Consider the following 21,645-nt stretch of genomic DNA (forward strand, 5'->3'; position numbering starts at 1 on the left):
AGGTTTTGTATACACCTTGTTGTGTAGGAATCAAATTTAATAGACAGGTTATTAATGTTAATATAAAGGTTTATATTGAACAATGCGGTTACATAAATTGTAGACCAAATGTGCCAACGCAGACTCACAACACAATCTGTATATTATTTTATAATAGTATATTAAGACAAGACAATGAAACTTACCAGGGTAAGTAACTGACTACGCATGCGCAAAACAATTGGATTCTATTTGTCTATACCACGGTAATATTTTCGGCTGTAAGACAGGGGAGCCAACTTACTCGAAACGAGGCGTCAATTCGCCAATTGAAATTATGTTCGATGACTCGTAGCAGTTATCAGTCATCAGTCAGTGAACAATGAAAGTTTGCCTAGCCTTCTCAAATCACTACATCAACTATTAAAGCTCTGTTATAGCTTAAAAAAAATTCTCATCAGTTACATGCATAACCTCCGTCAGCCAAGACTGATAGCTCAAGTTTGAGTTAACCAGCCTGCGTGAAGATCCGACAAAGTTCGCGCATGCGCAGTCGATTCGAACACTCAATGTGCTTAGAATAAGGTGTGCTGTTTTCCTCTCTATACAATAGCACAATATAGTTCGGTCAAACCTGTATTCAATACTGTATTTCATAGTAGGCACTGCAGGGATTAAACTTAGTCAAACGGTTCCTGAATTATTTCTATAGGAAGTAACAGTTAACAGACGTGTAATGTAAATGTAGACAGGCAAAGCTTATCAATCGACATGAATCTATAATTTACGTATATAATTTTATCCTAAGAAGAGGTTACGGAGTCCACCGGTTGACCTTTGCCGCCGTTCCGCACAAAATGCTTTCCAGTCTTGATTTTCCTTCGGATCCGTGGGCCCCCAATGCCTATTTGGAGTAAAGGCCCTCCGGAAAGTCTGAAATTGAAAATTAAATATGGCAATGAATAAGCATATGAAATACACGTCTTTTTCGGTGTAGAACTAATTGATTATTATTACACAAGCACATAGTTTTTAAAAGGTGTAGAATATAACATTCATATTGTACAACAAATAGTTGGACAATCGTAACACTCTTTAGTGGCAGAAAATACTCCAAAACAGTATATCGTTGAATTAATTATTATAACAGTGGCGGAATTGACTAACCATGTAATTTCATTTACTGTAGAGTAATGATGCCAAGAATATCATCGTATTTTAGTGTTTCAAGTAGCTTGTGAGGTTACTCGTACATTATTCAACATAAAGAAAGTTTCTTATGAATCATTGTACAACTTCACTTTACTCAAGTCCAATTACCCGATTTAAATAATGCGCGTACTGACTGCAGTGTCTCATTGTTGGAGCGCTCGACTGACCGGGTAGCGCATATCTACATTAATCTCCATATATTCGAGGTGAGATTTGGAATTTCGAAATACTCAATACTTTGCTTAACCATACGATTGAATCGTGACCTGGGCATCTACAGAATTATACTATTCAGCTGTGAATAAAATCATAAATAAATTCAAGGAGCTCCGTGAAATAAACCGGAAAGGCATTATATTGCGTTGTTCTCACGCGTTTTTCTGCTCGAGCGATAAAATCTGTGAGAGATGAACTATTTCCTAATACTGAAATTCTACCGTTGCAGTTTGAATAGATTTGTAAATAAATTCGAGGAGCTTCGCGAAGTGAACCGGAACTGCATCGAGTTGTTCGTACGCGATTTTGCTCGCGGCTGAGTGTTTCAGTCGTCATTTTGCAAGTTTTGTATTCAAATTTGTATTGACCATGGGAGCCAGTAAGTAAGTGATTCGCAATGAATAGGAAATAAATAATTTTAATGCCTAATAATCAATAGCCATTTGTTTTCAATAAATTACGTCATTTTATTGTTCCACACATTTTTGCGAATGTGCCGGCGTCATGTGAGGCTAGCCGGCTCCGATCTTCTGGGAATGAGCTCGGATGGTGTGGAAAAAATTAATTCTTCGCCAAATAATTAGTTATTCTCAAAGAATAAGCAACTGCGGTGTCAGTGGTTTAATAGCCATTAAATAGCAATAAATTCTGGTATTTTTCAAAAATTCATTAAATTTTTTCTTTACCCATGGGTCTACCAGCTTCACGTTACGCCAGCTGACCCCGATTTTCCGGAAATCGACTGGGGCAACGAAATCGATTTTAGAGTAATTAATTCGCAATTACAAAGCAACAAATAAGTGAATCGTCTTTGTGATGGACTGCTGACATGGCTCTGCTAGCTCTACAGATCTGTCACCTTCAACATGTTTGAAAAAATATACGACTTTGAAGTGTAACTTACCAATTTAATTGATGATGACCTCTTCTTAATCAGAGCTAGGCAGATCCAGAATATCAGTTGAATGATTCCGAAACTGAAGATAACCCAGCCGAAAGCTGTAAATTGATAATGGAATCAGATTAGGACACATAAATACCCCAAGTCTATAACCTTACGTTATACCACTCTCAATTTTATGTTAATAATTACATAGTATCCAAAGTAGCACAAGTTCGACTCACATTTGACTTATCGTGGGCAGAAAATAAAGTCGGAGACTGATGAAGAGGGCGTCTTTAAAGTCAGTAGTTGACTACATTGTCAACCATGCGCTCAAGATTATCCGTTAGAACGTAAATTGACAGTCAATAGTGTGAAGTCGACTGTAAATTGATTTGACCTCATCAAAAAATAATCAGGCGAAACTTTGAAATTTGTAGAACTACTAGATTTTTTTGATCCCATTACATTCGATAAGGCAAGATCTATACGATATTCAAGTTTAGTTCTGGCGTTGTCTCGATCTTGGGAGTTTTTTTAATTTAAACTTTTGGCTTATTGACAGTCATTACTACATCTTACGCGAACGGTCATCGTCTGCCTGACTTTCTGCCAACACTTGATCAAATTTTTCATTTGTTAACATTGTGTCGGCTTTAATTAGTCAAATGTTAGTCGTCATTTCAACAACTCCGCTACCTGGGATTCCTTATACTATCTATCGTGATAATAGCGAATTCAGTACTGAAATAAGTTTTTAACCTATTTTACGAGAAAAAAAAAACAGTAATATAAAAAAAAGGGTACACTTTGCACTTTTTTTTATATCGCTGCGAATTCGGTAGAATTGAATACACACCGTAAGCAGCACTCGGAAAGTATTCATCATTGTATGTAACATCCTCGTAAACGGCAAACGTGTAGACGAGAACAATGATCATAAGTAGGGGTGTAATCAACAGCCAGCACAAACGCCAGTAAAGACCTGGTCGGTATCCCAACATGAATTCAACGTCGTTGAGAAAGTTGTTGAGTCCGTAAATCCAAAATATAGTTGTAACTTCGGTCACTCCAACAATGATCGCTGTAAAAGTTCCGCCGTAATAGTCAACCAGAGTCAAGATCCATTGCCCACCCTGAAATTTTAAAAGGGTGTGAGTTCTTCCGTTACATTCATCAGTACTTTATGGAAGTTTCAAGTAACATATTTCGAACAGGATTTCTTTAAATCAAAAACAGAATTTGCATTATATCCACTTCATAACGATTGATTTACGCAAAATGATCGCGAAAGAGTAATCCATTCTACAGCTATCTACGAAAAACCGTGAAATTTTCACGAATAATTCGATTCAAAAACTACGATCGCGTTCGAGGTTCCCTAAAAATCAGAATGATTTTCATAGGAAATCATAGACATTTTTTCCACCGGTGTCGGAGGTGGTCGAGTTACTGTAACGAAATGCCTCACATGCTGTTTAATGACTCGAATGGTCATTGTTTCTGTGCTTACCGGAGTGACGTATGTGAGACCCAGGAGAAAGCCGATGATACTGATGACACCGACAACGTACATCTGTTTGAACGATGTGAAGCGATCCGTAATCACACTGGCAATTACGCCGACGAGGGATTGCGCGCTGCCAATTCCCAACACGAACATCATTATGAAAAACAGAACAGCAAAGAGTTGAGGAACTGCCGGAAATCGCGCTAATGCCTCAGGATACGATATGAAAGCCAGTCCGGTGCCACCGCGAACAACGGTGCCGATATCGTCTGTTCCCATCTCATGTGCTAAATTTCCGAGTATCCCGAATATTGTGCAACCAGCCATGAAGCTCGTGAACGTGTCCAATGTGGTAACGATCATTACAGCCCTGAAATCATAGTCTGATAATGTTTTACGTACCACGTGTGTTTATTTTGAGCGATTTCTCCAATAAACGCAACAATCGCATCAATTTTTGTTTTCTTTCTTCATTATACAAAAATCCAATTTTATGGTACTGTTTAGGTAATAATTTTGACTGATTGTCTGCACCTTCGTTACTTCAAAAATGTCGCAGGACTGTAAAAGGTTCTTTGCAAGAAAAACATTCTGCACTCACTTTTCACCACATAATATCGCAAATTTTTTATTAGCTTCTGAACTGAACCTTTCTAATCATGCACTTGATTGTCGATTCGAATTAGGAATATGTGTTTGATAAGTATTCATTGTATTTTACCTGTAGAGATTGTGACGGAAGTTGTTGTAAGATGAAAACATAATGATCGCACCCATGCACACGCTGAGAGAGAAGAAACACTGTGTTATGGCAGCATACCACACCCCTGGTTGATAAAGCTTATGCCAATCCGGTGTGACAAAGAAGAGTATGCCATTCGCGGCGCCTTCCAATGTCAGTGCTCTGATCAGTAGTGTGATCATCATCACGTACGGAAAGAGGGCTAGAAAATATGCTGCCTTGCCAGCACTCTTAACACCCCGGAATTGAACAAAGAAAACACAGACCCAACTGACTGCAAGGCAGAGAGTTAATTCCCACGAAGGAACTCCTATCCCATCTTCGATACTGTCTATTTCTTTGAGAACGATCTTCCTGAAAATCAAACAAAAATGACATCAGTTTGTGTGAAAAAATATTTGAGGCATTTCACGTTACGCTCGCTTGCAAAAAATTGATTTTCCACCACATCTTATCGTAGATTCAAACTTCGAAACAATTTCAAGATTAGTTGGATTTAAAATCTCGAAGAATTGATCAAGTTATAGCTACCAAAACTGAACCACGCATCTCATATACTCGTATTCAATTTCAAATTGACGGACTTCCCCCTCGTATCGCTATTGCTGGGAAACCGATATCCACTTAATTTTTTCGAGCACTTCCGGCCGTCACCGTGTCTAGAGCTCGATTCAAAATTTGAAAACTAGCGCGTTACCTCCAGATCGCCTCGTTTCTGCGTGATTGTAGCGCCCGACTCCAGTGGCTAATCCAAGAAACTTTTAAGCCCGGAGAGCCGAAATATATCAATTCTAATATTTCCAACATCGTCGAAATCGTCAGTTCGATCAAGAATTTTCGAGTTTTTTACGAGGCGTGTGACAAAAATTAGTGCATTGTTAATAAACAAAGATCGCAACCATGTAGCAATTACGGCCTAATTTGCATATGCCCTAAACTTGAAAGCAAACAAGATAATGCAAGGGATTTACTCAGATTTACTTTGAAAAATATCGATCTTAGAAAAAAATACACAAAGTCCAAAGTTGTGGCAAAATTGAATTTCCTACAAGTTTGCTATTTACGATGTATCGTTAAAATTTAAAATGGCTGAGTTATTGAAAAACACATTTTTTATAACATTCAAAGTGGCGGACATAAGCATCAGCAGGATTTAGTCACTATTTTTTGTCTTTTTTTTACCTACTCGCATTAACTCTACCATTTCATATTTTTATATACGCTCTAATACTACCACGTCTTTCGGGTTATAATTAGGTTTTTACGCATATCCAAAGCGAACGTCGACAGTCCTTGGGAAGGAGTATGTAATTTAACAATAATGCGTTTATCATCATGTAAAAAAAGTAGCAGAAATGCAATTATAAATGTCGTTCAAAACAGTCAGATGTATGGGACAACTGGGAAATAGGATCTAAGGATTAATGTTGTACACGTAACGAATCAGTAATATCACAAGTACCTAAAAATCATTCGCCCACGTCGATGTTATGTAATTGTTGTCGCGTGTATTTGCGTATGCATATCTGTATTTGTGCCACGTCTCGTAATCTAAACCAGGTCTCCGGTTCATTTGTCTTGAAAATCACTGACCTGAAGTATAATTCAGAAGAGCTCGATAGTGTTGTATTGTCCAAAGTAACATTACTCGATCCGCTTGCATCGACGCAAGTCCCAGCCCATTCCTCTCGGCAATAGGACCATGGAAGTGTTGACTGAAAACTCACGAATAGATAGTATATTGTCAGCGCCATCAAAGAACAGTAATAAGTAACGACCCAAAATGCTGCAAGCGCGTGGCCATATCCAACACCTAAGAAAAAAAAAAAAAAATACACGGTATTACAACATCTCAATTCCTTGGTGTCCAACAGTGCTCTTAAGGTATCCACTGTCTCACAACGCGCTGAGGTGCATAACGTGTATAAATTGATTAAATCTAAAAATGCTAACCTTTCATCGCTGGCGATACGGACCAGACATTTACACACGATTGACTGGTGAACTGTCCAAGAGTAGCCTCAAGATAATAAAAGGGCTTTCCGACTACGAAAAGAACTATAACGTAAGGGATCAGAAATGCTCCGCCGCCATTCTGGTATGCGGTGTAAGGAAACCTCCAAATGTTTCCCAGACCCACGGAGGTCGCGATACATGACATCAAGAATTCCCAGCTTGATCCCCATTGAATTCTTTCCGGTGCTTTCGGGCCGGGTGGCTGAAATAATTGCATCATTGGCATTTTCCGAAAAGCATTCGGAATTTAGTATTTGCATAAAAAAAAAATTAAGAACGCAATTATTATGTATAATGTATAAAAAGCAGAGAAATATCAAATCAACAGGTCGTATTTTTTCTCTTTCGCCAAAAAAGATAATGACAGATGTTACAAGCAATTGAATTTCAACTGGTTTGTAACACGTGGATCATTCGTGTCGTATGTCATCATTGTTGTCGTAGTTTTTAACCTGGCGTATTATACTCCCTTCACGTTTTCTTCCGTTGGAAAGAGACAAAATATGGCCTAATTGTTCTCGGGTTTCATTGTTTCGTGTGCATGTGAAATATTTCCATGCAAAAATATCCAATTCAAGATAGTGGAGCGCAGTTGTACTCTCGTCAGAAATCTTACCGGATGGTCGAATTGAAATGGTGGTGGATTCTCAGTTTTCGCGCCTGTGTCCTCTTCGTATCCTGCATTATCATAGTCCTCGTGTTTCTATGACATAGAACATCAAAAAACGCTCATCAAAACACATCGAGAGTGAACCATTCGACGGTACTTTTATTTAATCCTACTTTAATTGAATTGGGAATCGATCAGTTTTCATCAGATTTCTTGACTATAGATATTGGAAAGTGCGGAATATTCGATTGAATCGCAAACCCGACATAACTAAGTAGTCAAGGTTTATTCCACCCTGACTTACAAAATATACAATAAATGTGGAATATTATGTCTTTTACATCGAACATTATTATCTACAACGTAAAAAATATGCAATGATCGTTTCTACACGAAATATTCCGAACATATTGCATACCTTCTAATATAAACTATTTCGGACTATAATATCACGCAACCTTTCCGTCGAATTATAAAATAAATTCAAGATCGTAAAAGTCGGCGTCAAGTATGCTTAGCATAGAATGGCGTACATCTATTATCTCGGCATGGTTAAATAATTTGAACTTTCAAAGTCTCGAAAAGTGCTGAACTGCGTTTGAGGTTCCAATTGATCAAGTTCCCTTGAGTTCAAAATTAATACAATATCAATGATACTTATAAGGTGCTCGTTTGGGTTTGCCGAAAATCGATAGTATTTATTATTATTTTTATTGCAAAATAGTCGTGTATCGAGTTTATTTATCCAGTTATCAATAATCAAAATCTTGAATATCGTAATACTTCATTTCAAATCGCTTGAATAGGGTTGTCCGCTTTCACTCGAAGATGACTCATTTTAAGCAAGGAACCATTATCTACAATTTACTGAAAAACTGTTTTTATCTTGTTTGTATCATTAAACATTTAATTTTACAACAATGGACCGCTATTGATTACCACCATAAAATGCTTATATTAAATCAACAATAAGAAAATAATTGGTTCCAGTGAATTTGTAGAAACTAATCTTCCAACAAGATGAACCATTGTAGAGTGAGAACGAATGAAGCTACTAAATTTTGTACTATTTCTGAGCGATTACAAATGAAGAATCGTGAGTTCTGAGCTTTCGTTTATAATAAGCTCCAGTATTTTCGATATTAACATTTTTAAATAAATTTTTGTAACTCGATAATATAATCATTTGATAAATATACTCAATGTACGACTGTATCGTAATAAAATTACTAAAAAATATCAAATCTTTCAGTCAGCCGATTTCCTTGATCGTAATTGATTATAAATCGAAATTTACAAACATTCGACACGTGTTCGCGCTACAATTATCTGGAGTATGTTTGATACGGACGTCAGACCATATGATCGATCGAAGCTTTTTTTTGCTGAGTCGATGACTGAAATGGTTCGAAGAATGCTGGGAGTCTAGACTTTTGATGGATAGTCGAATCGTCTGGGACTATCTTGATCTATTAACGACGCCGGTATGACTCCCGCGGAGAAGTGGAAATGAAATAACGGCCCCTACTAATTAAAGTTAAGTGAAATTAAAGCTTGCAGATTATCACACTGAAGAACTGATTATCATAATGTTATTACGCAATTTTATGAACAACCCCTACAGATACGCGATATTGCCGATTCGTCATGATTTCATTTTTTCTTTCTTATTGTTCCTTGTAGTTAGCAAAAATCCCTGTAGATGCTGTTGTAATTTTGATTTAACAGGATGCCATATCGGATCTGCCATATGATAATTTGCGTTATTCAGAATCTTCAGAATTAGTGAGCTGGCCAAAGAATTCGGTGGTGCCAAGTTTCGAAAGGTTTCTTTGAAAAGACGCTGAATTGTAAATTTTTGTCAGCATTTTTTGTGGCCCAAACCTCTGTTGAATGGTTTGATACCTTGACATTGGTTATTACTGAGAACCGTGAATTCTGAATGATTAAATCTAATAAATTGCTGATGTCAAAGTTCTGAATCACTGCATATAATTATGAAGAATTTTCATGTGTAAGGCGTTAGGAGGATGACTTTGACCTTTCAAAATTCGATCATTTAAACTTTCGACCATTCCAACTGTTGACCATATTCGGAAGTTTGGCATCTTGAAATGTTAAACTATTATAGGGATTTGTAATCTTTGTTAAATGAAGAGATCCGGCATTATGATAAATCTGAATAAACGTGATTGAAATTTTCCGTGACCTGAGCCTCTGATATTCAATGTCTAAGTAAGCCGAATAACTGAATATACTTTTGACGAAGAAGATTCTCATAATATTTGCCGTCGAGAAATTTATGCTAGCTGTATTAATTAGTTATGTACTGATATTGGAGGTGAAATCATGAAAAGCATATACATATTTAATTATGAACCGAAAGATTTTATGAGCCTGCAATTATACATCAAGATTCGTAAAAGTGGCCGTGAAATAGATTATCTGACCAGACTTACTTGACTGTCTTACATAGCAAAAGATATCCTAATATCGAATCAATAATAACGCATTAATAACCGTCGATCGTAAATTATCAGTTGAGGTGTCACTGAGAACCGTCGAACTGCTGATTAAAATATTGAATGAGACCAAAATATTTACTGCACAGGTGTTAAAGAGCTGACGTTTCTGATCTATTGAGTTATGAGAAAGTTTTTTGCACTGAATTAAAGTTATTAATGATATTGAAGTTTCAAAATCCAGTTACGAACCAATTGCAATTGAATTTGCTGCTTTGAAAGAGTCGTCAAGTCTTGAGTTTTTCTATAAGAGCGTGATTATCAGCTACTGCATATATTTTGAAATAGATTAAAAAAAAAAAAAGAAAGAAAGAAATGAATCCTAACATTTATTGAAATTACTTATCCGTTGTGATTCATAGCTTATGTTGATGAAAAAACAGTGAAAATGGTATATTTTATTTCTGAAGTAACTTTGGACTGGAAGTAATACTTTGGGAAGCGAAAAATTTTCGGATTTCGAATTTCCAAGCAAAGATCCGAAAGTTTCCCACATCCCAAAAGCAGTACTTCCAGTCCAATGTTACACTATTTCCGGTTTACGCTATTTCTTCCAACCATATTTGTTCTAAATCAAAAAATGGTTTCATATAGCAGCTGAAAACTAGTAGTTGCACAAAACAGCGATATGTAAAGGAACTATTAAGGCGTTTTGGTAGCGAATCGAAAAACAAAAATGATGTGAAAATTTTTTCGCCGCCAATGTTTGCCGCCAATGTTGAGGGTTAAGCCCAAAATTTAAAATTACTCTCGGCAAGGTTATCAAAAATAACTCCTAGAAAAACGTTTCACCGCTTAAAAGGTGCTGAAGGAACTAGGATAATCAATGCAGCGACGAATAACGTCCAATGTCGAGAAACAGACTGAAGCCTTGAAGTTCTGGCACCGAAAAGGCTCAAGTCAATAGATGCAAAATAGATATGAGTAAAATGTTATACCTACAGACAAAAACCGTCTGGAAATTTCGAAAAAAGTCAATTATTTAATGCGGCTACGAAGATGAATTTTAGGTGGTATAAAAGAGTGAAAAAAATTATTAAGAATTAGTAGGTGCACCTTTGTTGTCTCCATGCCTTTGATCCTAATTGCGGCCGTTTGTTTTTCGGTGTTGATGGTGAACGGGCCGGTAAGGTAATTGGACTGACGATGAGCCAGAAGTTTCAGGCTCTCGCTAAGAATCTACTACACGCTACGACATTGAAAACAGTGCAAAGAATACTATTACACGGATAAGATAAGAGATAACAGTTGTTCTTACAATCTGTCAATTTCTTTGTCTCTGCTAAAACTTAACGAATTGCTGATCGAAAATCAATCCTAGTGGATAGATATCTTTTAGTGAACGGCTTAGGTGTGCAGTTTTTGCCAACATGTTTCGGACCTACGAAAATTCCAAAGTATTTTCCACACGACAGCAATAGCACCGATTGTCTTTCTCTGCTATATTCACAAATTCGCTGATATCAGTAGACAATTGCGTTGCATTTCGAACGTTATACGCATATCGGCGATTTATTATGAGAAGAGAATCAGTTAACAATAAGTCTTATCGTCAAATACATTTCGAAATTTGCACATCGGTTGTTTTAACCTAGTTGAATTTTTATATTGACCAGTGTTTTTTTTTTTTCAATGAAGATTCCCGCGAATTGTTACACGGTACGTAAAATAGTGCAGTATTTTTCAATAAATATTTTTGTTCTATACTGTAACGTGTACGATTATTCAGAGTTTATTTTATCATATATTTTAAATCAAGCTTTATTGTGAGTTGCTTTGCCGTGCAAGATAAAGATTGAAATTAATTATAATCAAAGAAATGCGGCCTCCTCTTAGTTGGTGGAAAGTAGGACCGATCTCGCCGACCTGAAAACACTCTACGCTAATATAAGCTGTGCGTTTCGCAGACCCAGGGGTTTAAAGCCAGAGCCGTTTACGCCAAATGAATCTCAATTAGCTGTAGCTATTCTAATCGAGGAGTTCAGGATAACGATGCTCCGTGACACTCTCGGTCAAGGAATAAAATTCGTTCGAATTAAGGTTTTAATTAATAAAGCAAATCAGAAACGAACATATAAAAACTGAATTGAAACAACTCGATATAAACACAAAAAAATAAATAAAAATGATGCAAAATAAACTATTACAAAACCAACATAAAATATTACAGTATTTTCAGGTACTGTTCCTATTCGATTGTTTTAAGCGCTACGCATAGAGTTACAGCTTGAAGTTAAGATTTAATAAATTTGGCGCTTTACCGAAATTCACCAAGTCCTAGAAACGGAGAAAGAGAATTTTAAGAGGTCAGAAAATGTTACTGAAATCTGTTATCCGAACATATGACGTCGCTTGCATGCATTTGAGCAGTATTTGCAAAACATATCGCGTAAAGGTCTTAAGATATGAGTCGTATAGACGTTCTCTGCCAAACCAATTAAGATTGCGCGACAAAATAAGATAATTTCACAAATAACTTGCGAATTAAAATGTTATACCGCATGCGCCAAGTTTTACATTGTGTCATTCACAATTTACGCCAGCTTTGGCTGATTTCAATTCTAATAGCTGCAAGTTTTCCACACGCCCTTTTTTTGAGTAAGGTAATTTCCGTGATATTTCGGTACATTTTAAAAATCAATCATAGATATCTCATTTTATTCCCGAGAGCGTCATTATCACATATTGACAAACGGATTAGTAAAATTTCAGGGGGGTAATTCCTGCATAACCGGATGTTTTTTTGGAATGTCCTACGACGAAATATTTCGTATGAAATACTGGAGGAAAGTCACAGATTCAGCGAAGTTCGCCTGAATTTTGATAACTAACGATGATGATAAATTTTACCGATCGAGATTTGTGTCATATTTCACGATTAGCCGACTTTCTCTAATCATGGCCCGTGAGACGATACAGATCGGTGTAAAATGTACCCTGAATTGCATAAATGCAGGCGGATATTTTATCCTACGTCGAACTGCCCACGTAACATTTCCCCGAAATAACTTGGTATATTATAGTAGCATCAAGCCATTTGAATTAACAAGTTCGGCAACAGACTTTCTGAACAGATTCAGACTGTTCGTAGTAAATTTGAGACATGTAGAGGATAACGTACCGTATAATGATGTCAAGGAATATCATCATCGTGTAACCGACGATACAAATTGTCAGTTACAAATAAAAGTAAGCAAGCAATTTCTAAGTGAAACGGAGTACAGTCGTTTGGGACTGAAGAAGGGGGTTAGCTGGAAAGTTTTTCGGGTCTGTTGCAAATTAGTATTCTTACAGATTTCGACGTGCTCTTACCGAGTTTTTACTTTGCCACTTCGTATCTTTGCCGCTTGCGCTGCCGTATTGGAAAGATGGCGCACAAAGCCAGTTTTTTTGACAATATCTGCTGTCCGACTCACTCTACGATAAAAATAGTCGTTTAATGAATTAAATTCGAGAAAATTTCCTACATTTTATGTACTAACCTTTTTTTTTTGTAAAATGAATGGTTTCAGCGTACAAGCGAAGCAAAGTCCACTCCAACACGTGTACTGGCTGACAAACTCATTTTCACACCACCGTGAGGTAGAGTAAATGGCGTGTATTTTTCTTCGCGGTATCCCCAGTAGACCTAATCCACATGTGATGCAATAATTTCAGGAAAAAAAATTACACAACTTAGTCTATTTTCCTTCGCTTCCCTGATACCCCCGATGGACCAGATTCTGCAAGTTCATCGTCTTCACATTCGAACAAAACGTCACGTTTTTCAACTTTATCAGCCATAGGGTTATCAGTTTCAACGTCATCACCTTCTTTCTCGATTCCGTCATAGATCTGTTCAAGAACGGACTCCGTTTCTTTCACTTCATTCATATCTTGTAGTGCATTCTTGCATTTTTCCATCCCCATTGCTCTGCATCTTGTTCGACTCCATACCACTGCTGGACCTGGTGATAGGTTCGGAACGAATGTTGACGTGCTGCCGCTTCTGTCGGTGGCAGCGATGCGATATTAAATTTATGTTTATATGCTGATTTCGTGAAGCATGTGTATCTGTAGTTGTTTAACGATATACTTTTCACGCTACTGTAACCGTATAATGAAAGGAGGAAGCGTTGTCCAGGTTTAGCAACGATCTCTGGGTCAGCATTTTAGTTTTCTAATACCTGGACAAGCTCGTTTTCTCTGATTAAAGAGTGCCGAAGTTGTATCACAGCCACTGAAGGCATACAAGAATAACATGTTATCTGCGGCTGTTTTATAAGAATTGCTGAATTTATATGCTGCCACCGTAAGACGGTAGCGAAAACTTTTTACGAATCACATTGCAAGATCATCGATTAGTCGATCTTGAGCATGCGTGCAGCCAGTAAAACTTCTGTACAAAAAATACTGTCACAAGTTTTGTCAACGATTCACCCGAGAAAGATAGAAAATTGGGAGAATTCGAAAGAGATAGAGTAGGGAAGACTCCATCTATCTTTCACTAATGACGAGCATATTTTCATCTTTGTTCAACTTTTGCCTGGGGATACAGGCGATAGTGAAGATAGCCTGGCAACACGTCTTTTGTACACGATGCGCGTTCCATTTTCACTATATTTTACTGCTCCAGGGCTATATTGGTTCTTGAGGCTCAAAGTTTTACAAATTGGCCACTGAAGTCAGAGCGCCGCATTGCAGACATTGCAGTAGTAGTCGACCTTAAACAAACCCTTGTAACCTCAGAGTACGCTCCAAGTAGCGTCAGTGATTGCTCTGGTCATTAGAAATATAGTGATCAAAGACCCGCGCGCCGTGGAGTTGCTTTATGCTAAATTGCGTAATAGGTCGTCTTGACTTCGTTTAAAAAATGTTGCTGTAATTTTTTTTTATCTTGTATGTACATACGTTTCGTTTATAAGATTCAAAACAAATTTCAGAGACAAGTTGCTGTTCTGATTTATTGTAGCGTTTATGAATTAGCATAATTTCATACATTTTTTTCGTTATATTCCTATTTTCATAATATTCATTAAATCTAACAACAGGACTAACATTTAATTGAGTTTTGTCTACATATCGTTACAGTACATTTTGTTATAATAACACAAATATTGGTATGTGAATTTCAAAAGTAGTTTTTGTTAGTCTTTTTTTGGATTTCGTACCTCAAATGGAAAAAACGGAACTCTTACAGAATCACTTCGTCGTCCGTCCGTCTGTCAAGATCCTTTGTCACAGGGACGGATAGAGGTATCAAGTTGAAATTAATACCCAAATACTTTGAGGTGTAAGAAATTCAAGCTTCTAAATCAATGCAATCAAAAGATACGGCCATTTATGTCGCATAATTTGATACTCGCAAATTCACTCATCAAAATCTATAGGATACTTCCCATTGACCTAGAATCATGAAATTTGGAGAGAAGCAAGGTCTGACAGCGTAAGTAAAGGAAAAATTCCAAAAATAGTTAATTTGTAGTTATATTATATAAAAAAAAAAAATTAAATTTGTGCGGAACCCTCAGAGCGATTTTTGTTACTTTTTCTTTTGCTTAATTACCCGTAATAAAAACCATTTTGTAGTGATTTTTTTTACTATGCATCGCCAAAGTATTAAGTAAGGGTGATGACAAATCATTCATAGAAAATAAATGAGTCGATATTCGCACGTAAAATTTTCCAAGCCAACGATTTTACCATTAGTGGACGGATAACGGAAAATGAATGGTAACTCAACGGTTTACGATTACTTATCGATTAGATTAATGCCGCTTTGCCAATGGTAAGATTAGTTTAACGGAAGATGGTTAAGTATATTTTAATTCTAAAAAACTTTACTACAAAATTAGTACATGTTTACCTATTAAAAAGACACTATGTATAAAATACGTGTACGTAAATATCGAAACCGTACCAAACGTACGCATATAAACCCGATTATCTAAAATATAATACAAGGTGTGTCATGAAATCATAGATTGAGTATTTCAACAAAACACAATGAAAAAAGCAGAACGTTCTGCAACTTTCGTTAGCAAAGAACATTAGTTGTCTGATGGACTAGCTACACTACTGCAGATTATCAAACGTAAAAATCATATTTCGATTGGACCCGTCAGACATGCCATGACATTGAATTCGGTATTCCATATTTTTACATCTTCGTAAATCTAGGTATAAAAATCATGAATGTAAATCAAACATGTAAAATAGGTGAAAGTTCCATTTTAAAAATCACATCCAGTATTGCAGAATCTTTTCAATCGTATCTAACTTTCTTTACACTTGGAAGAGGAGAAGTCTCTCAAAAAATTGGAATTTCAGTTACGTGCAGTCCACCATTAAAGGGAATGCCAGCGCTCTTAATCGCCTCGAGACGAATTACAACAACCTTTTTCTTCAATATGCATTTCATCCAAATTCTGCGGGACAACTTTTCCGATACTCTCCGAAACTTTCACTCCGAAAACTTCTGGGAATTGATTGACAATATTCTTAATTCACACAATGAGTTCCGGATGATCGAATTATTGGAACATTAGCCTTTTATTCGTTAACTCGTAATTTTTATGATTACTGATTGTTTCAGAAAGTAATCCAAAAACTATTGTTTTCAACTAGTATTTCTTATACATGGAATCAGAATCAACGTTGAAGCTTGCATGTCTTCGAAATTCCTTGACTCAACAGACGAAACTAGAAGAAATTCCGAAAAGTCACGAATACTTCAGGAATGAAACTTAAATTCTGAGCTCATCCTTTTTCCCACCAACCATTTGTACCCGATATTCAAGAATTTCACATGAAAACCAACGATCAGCATCGAATGTTTGAAAATTATAAAGTAGCCAATTATATCTTAAAAAAAAAAAAAACTTTGAAATTTCGCGTGATTCTCGATTTATGTAAATCACTGCAAAAGCTGTCTCGTAAATTCTGTTCTCGAAAAAGAAGTCGATAAATACCGTCTCCCGACGATTCACTTCAGAGCGCTCGCACTCGCACGACGTTATACCTATATATGTGCGATTTTTAACCGATACATCACCGATATTACTGACTGTTGCATAGATCGAGTTACATTGGATACTTTCCGTAAACTTGGCCGCTCCGCGTGCGTCGAATCAACCATTGATGCAATCCCGCTGCTCTTCGGAATCCGCGATTCGTCGTTTGCGTACCGTGAGAGTGCGCGATATGCAATTCGCAATATTGCGACCCACTGGGGCTGGAACTGCGCGATAGATACTCAGGTTCGTCGGTTTGATTTGGAATAAACGGGCAATTAAGATCGCTGCTGGCATCACCGCTGGCTGCGCGAAGACCGATGGTATTTAACGTCGGTGGGAGTTTATACGTTTGATCTTCCGGCATATTCACACGGTTTCTAGACAGTAGATGTATACGACGATGAAGGCTAAGGATCAGTGTCGGGGATAATTGTAATAAAAATTAAAAATTACAAGTATAATTTTTAACTGAAACGATAGTGAAATGCAAATTATACCTGTGTGTGTATGAAATTTTAGATTTGATACAGAGATTTATTGATGAGTATTAATTTAATTTGAGAATTGTAATCGAAGCAATATTAATTACCAATTAAAAATGCCACTTGTATTTGATTTCGCTGTCAATACAAAGTACACGGATCATTTTTATTTTATTTTCCACGAATCGCAAGATAAAAGAGTGATACGAATTTTTTTTCATCGTAATTACAAGATGATAATGTAAATGGTATTTAATTGTGTTCAATTACAAAAGACGTATGTAATTTTCAATTTTTTTTTAAGGGGACTGGATCATCGAAAAATAGTTTGTTTGTTTCAAAGTGATATCCTGTCAGTGTGTTTTGACGTTTCGAGTTTTAAATAATTCGTCAAACTACGGATTTGGTAGCCGAAAACGCGAATCATTGTGCGTTCCGCTAACTTGACTTTCGCGGAATCCGCGTGCCATTCCGCGTCTGGTACGTGACACAGACATCGATATGAATAAACCGACGGTCGAACTTTTCAATTATTTTTTTCTCCCATTTCATTTTATTGTAGCTTTTTTGCACGATTTCTCAAAAACAGAACTTCCGATCGACTCGAAATCTTAACAGCATCTTCATTGCGTGCCTTATTTTCAGTCAGTGCTCGGAAGTTGGCAGGAAAACTTTAGTTTCTTAATCATTAATTGACAAAGTTTCGAACTCTGATGAAAAATCGATATTTTTACGATAACTGTCGAATTTTATCAACTTTTCTTTTTTTTTTCTCTCCGAGCATGGCCCGAAAACTACAAATCCTAGGATCATTCCAGTGAAACTTGACTGAAATTGGTTCGATAGAACTCAAGATGTCGCTGCAAAATGTGAAAATATTACCTAACCTTCGACCCCACATTTCGTAAATAACGTTAACTTTATGTGATTGAAATAATTTGTTTCGTACTATTCAAACCATTGACAAACATTGTGCTAACAGCAACAACCAAGGTCGGAGGAAGGAGCATTTGGTGGAAGGTAAATTCAAACTAATAAAAGAAGCAAAGCTACGAGGCGAGGGCAAGGGAGGGAACCACTTGGATAAAAATACTCTCTGAAAGATTGAAAAAAAAAGTACAGAGAGAAAAAACTATGTATTATTCAACGAGAGTAAGATTTATTGGATATAATTCGGATTTTTATTGCCAGCCGTTTAAACCATTAAAATTCGTTAAAAAAAAAAACTAATTAAAACCTTCTGCTATGATGCTATGACCACAAACTGCGAAGACACATCAACGGTCATTTTAACGTGCGACGCGTGTAGGGATGGCGTTGTGTTCATTTGAATTTAAAATCATTTGTTTCGCGTTAAATCACGAATTTTACCAATTAATTTCTGCGGTAGACACCAAGATGGCGTTACATCGCGTGAAAACACTTGTTTCACATTAAATCACGCATTTTGACAACTCTTAATTGTACGCCCTCAAATATTGCATATTCGAGCGTACTTTACACCTACTATGACGAAATATATTATTTTTTTACTGCCATCCATTTGTTCCTAATTAATTCCTGGAAAAGAGTGCATTTTCGGCTGTATCGACGCTCTAGTCCCCTTAAATCAAATGCATAATTTTCATCAAAATGTAATTGACCATATATTGTAACGAGGTGGCGCAGGCACCAATTTTTAAGGATTAGCGAAATGTGTCCACAGATAATCGACGTGTTATTAGACTTCCGTTCTCTCATTTTGAAAGGCAATGGTTGAAATTGTTGTAATTTTTATCGCTTGTTATTTCTCATAACTGAATAATGGAATCTCATTGGAAACTATAGGAATTGATTAGAGATTGATAAGTTTTTTCGCAGAAGGCGAGATAAACGATACGATGATTTTTCGACTGAAATGTGACTCTCAACCCGAAGTGCAAAAGTTCAGGATCTGTGCCCTAAGCTATCGGGAGTCTTCGGTGAAAGTGTTCAAGAAATTCACTTTAGAGGTTCTTTTACCACGCATCAAAACGTGAGAAGAAATGTTTTGCCGTTGGCAATTTCGTGAGGCACTCGTTCTTGTATATTTCGCAAGTATCAAGTGACTGTTTAAAAGTGGATATCGTAATATTTTTTTGCAATTAGGAAAAACTAGCAATTAATAAGTCACCTGATACATTTCTAACGTAACATAGGTTTGTTGCTATTTTCGACGAGCATTCACACCGAATAGTCTATCATTTTACAAACGAATAAAAAAAAAAAAAAAAAAGAGAAGCATTCACACCGAATAGTCTATCACTTCACAAATTAATAAAAAAAAGAAAAGAGACCAATTATCCTTGGAAGTTCGAGTGGAATTTGAAGGCAATATTTATTACGCCATAGGTCACACGTTCGCCACCATAATTTTGTCTGCAATCCGCAACATTCTGAGAACCGGTTAGGAAAAGGATTTGCTAACTTCTTCTTTAGTACAAATGACGCTTGGCTTTTAAAGGGGTGCGCTGGTCGATTTCGACGTTGCGGTTTATATCCCCGAAGATCGAGATCTACGTATCGATAAACTATTTTGAACAAAGATACTCCCGTCGCATTTTCGTATGATGTAAAAATAAAGAAATGGTACCGTTTATACGAAATCGCAATAGTAAATTCATAGAATGCGTGCCATTTCCTTACATCTGCGTCAGATGAAAATGTATTGGAGTGTTTTTGCTCGGAATTGTGTAAAGAATGGGGCTGTAAAGACCTTTTTCACGTTTAAAATACGTGAACTTCTATGTCTGGAGATATGTACGACAATGTATAAATACGTCATTTTTAGAATCTAATAGACGATTTTTAATTTCCTACAGATGAAGTAGCTTCGGTGATGGTTGAAATGAGATTGATCAGACATCGCACATGCAGTTTACCGGATCAAAAGATATTTGAAAATCGGAGGGTGCGAAAGTTTTCGATGCGTTGAAAATTTCTCAAGTACCTTATATCCGTATTTTTTAATCTGATTCCTACAATAACATCATCAAGGACTTACGACGCATCAACAAGTAAAAGTTCATCCTCATCCTTCGTGGGCTTGCTGAAAAGTAGAACGCAGATTCCGAGAAAAATACATATCACGAAGGAAGCCGCGAAATCTGCCAACGGATGTGTGAAGATCGTCTGCTGGCTCCTGGTTCCTTGGCTTTCAGAATTTTCAAAAGCGCTGCTGATCCACTCGATTTCGTGGAGTATTGTGTCCTGAAAAATGAAAATCCACGAGTATAAGATTGTTAGTTATTGCGAGCACTGAGTTAAGAGATCCAAACCATCGACTAAACCGATTTGTTAGGTATTACCGACAATTAATCACCTATTACAGCACTCGCAAGGATTACAAAAACAGCTCTATAATTCTATGCAATGATCGAATGAGAATAAAAAGAGACAATGAAAACCATGTCTTCGTTTTGTGTACGTTCTTGGTCGGTTTTCTTTACTTTTTTCGTTATTTTTGACAGTGGCTGGAGGGAAACTCTCAAAAAAATTGTGCGTACATTGCTAGACGTTCCGTAAGACTTCGACCAAGACGAATAACTCGAACTTTGACGTCAACTACAACAAGACTTCGATCTTTTCCACAGATTTCTATACCAACAGAGTGAATCAAAATTCCACTGCGAGTGCTGCCGTTATTTCTTGAATCAGTATTGCAGTTTGCGCGCAGCTGATGCAAGTGTAGGAAAAATAAAAAAAAAAAAAAAAAATAATAAATTCAAGGTTAAGTGAGGTATGCATTACGTGAAGGTAAAGAAAAAATTTCTCAATGATATGCCGGAACAGGTAATACGTGTTTCTCAAGCTGTCCATCTCGGTAAAGCGTTAACAACGAGGAACAACCTTTCACGAGTTTAAATCACGAATCATTATTAATTTCAAACATTTCTTTCGAAAAATTGACAACTGATCATGAACTGCACCAAATTTGACAGGTGAGCTTCTTACAGTAGACTATCGTTTTTGAAAACGGAGGTGTTTTATTTTCCGCTGACGTCAAATCGCGCGCTGTGCTAACTTGACAAATTTTCACCTTTCTCGGAACTCTACTTTGAATTTTTATCGCATCCTCGAATTATAAAACTTGAATTCACCGTGTCAAATAACAGTAATTACATTTTTACTTTTCTTCGCTTGATCTGAAACTGACAAATCATCTTGGATCATTTCATGAAATCAGTCAACTTCAACGATGTGATAGATTTTGCTGTATATTAACACAGTGATCGATGCCATAGCATCAGCTATTAAACGTGCGGCACGTGCAGCTTTCTTCCCATAATTTGGAAGGAAAATAATTTTAAGTGCTTGTTGAGAAATTCAATAATAATATTAATAATCAGTAAGTTGTGAGTTGCGTATCTGTATATTTGTGAAATGTCGGAAAAACTTCATTTCACAACACAAAACCCCATTTTCTAGTGAAAGCACGATATATTTTTTTTTTTTTTATG

General features: G+C 36.6%; 1 protein-coding gene across 1 annotated transcript; it reads right to left on the reverse strand.

Moving 5' to 3' along the window:
• Window positions 1-10,844, reverse strand: LOC107227004 (sodium-dependent nutrient amino acid transporter 1). The gene is made up of 9 exons (XM_046733908.1): window positions 10,747-10,844; window positions 7,175-7,261; window positions 6,496-6,760; window positions 6,136-6,355; window positions 4,522-4,896; window positions 3,804-4,170; window positions 3,150-3,426; window positions 2,312-2,406; window positions 1-912 (listed from the first exon to the last, which is right to left on the reverse strand). Exons 1-9 carry the CDS (start codon window positions 10,759-10,761, stop codon window positions 778-780), a joined length of 1,836 nt encoding a protein of 611 aa, XP_046589864.1. The 5' UTR covers window positions 10,762-10,844; the 3' UTR covers window positions 1-777.
• Window positions 10,845-21,645: the final 10,801 nt, after the last annotated feature.

Source organism: Neodiprion lecontei, chromosome 3, assembly GCF_021901455.1.
Source record: "Neodiprion lecontei isolate iyNeoLeco1 chromosome 3, iyNeoLeco1.1, whole genome shotgun sequence".
Classification (NCBI taxonomy): domain Eukaryota; kingdom Metazoa; phylum Arthropoda; class Insecta; order Hymenoptera; family Diprionidae; genus Neodiprion; species Neodiprion lecontei.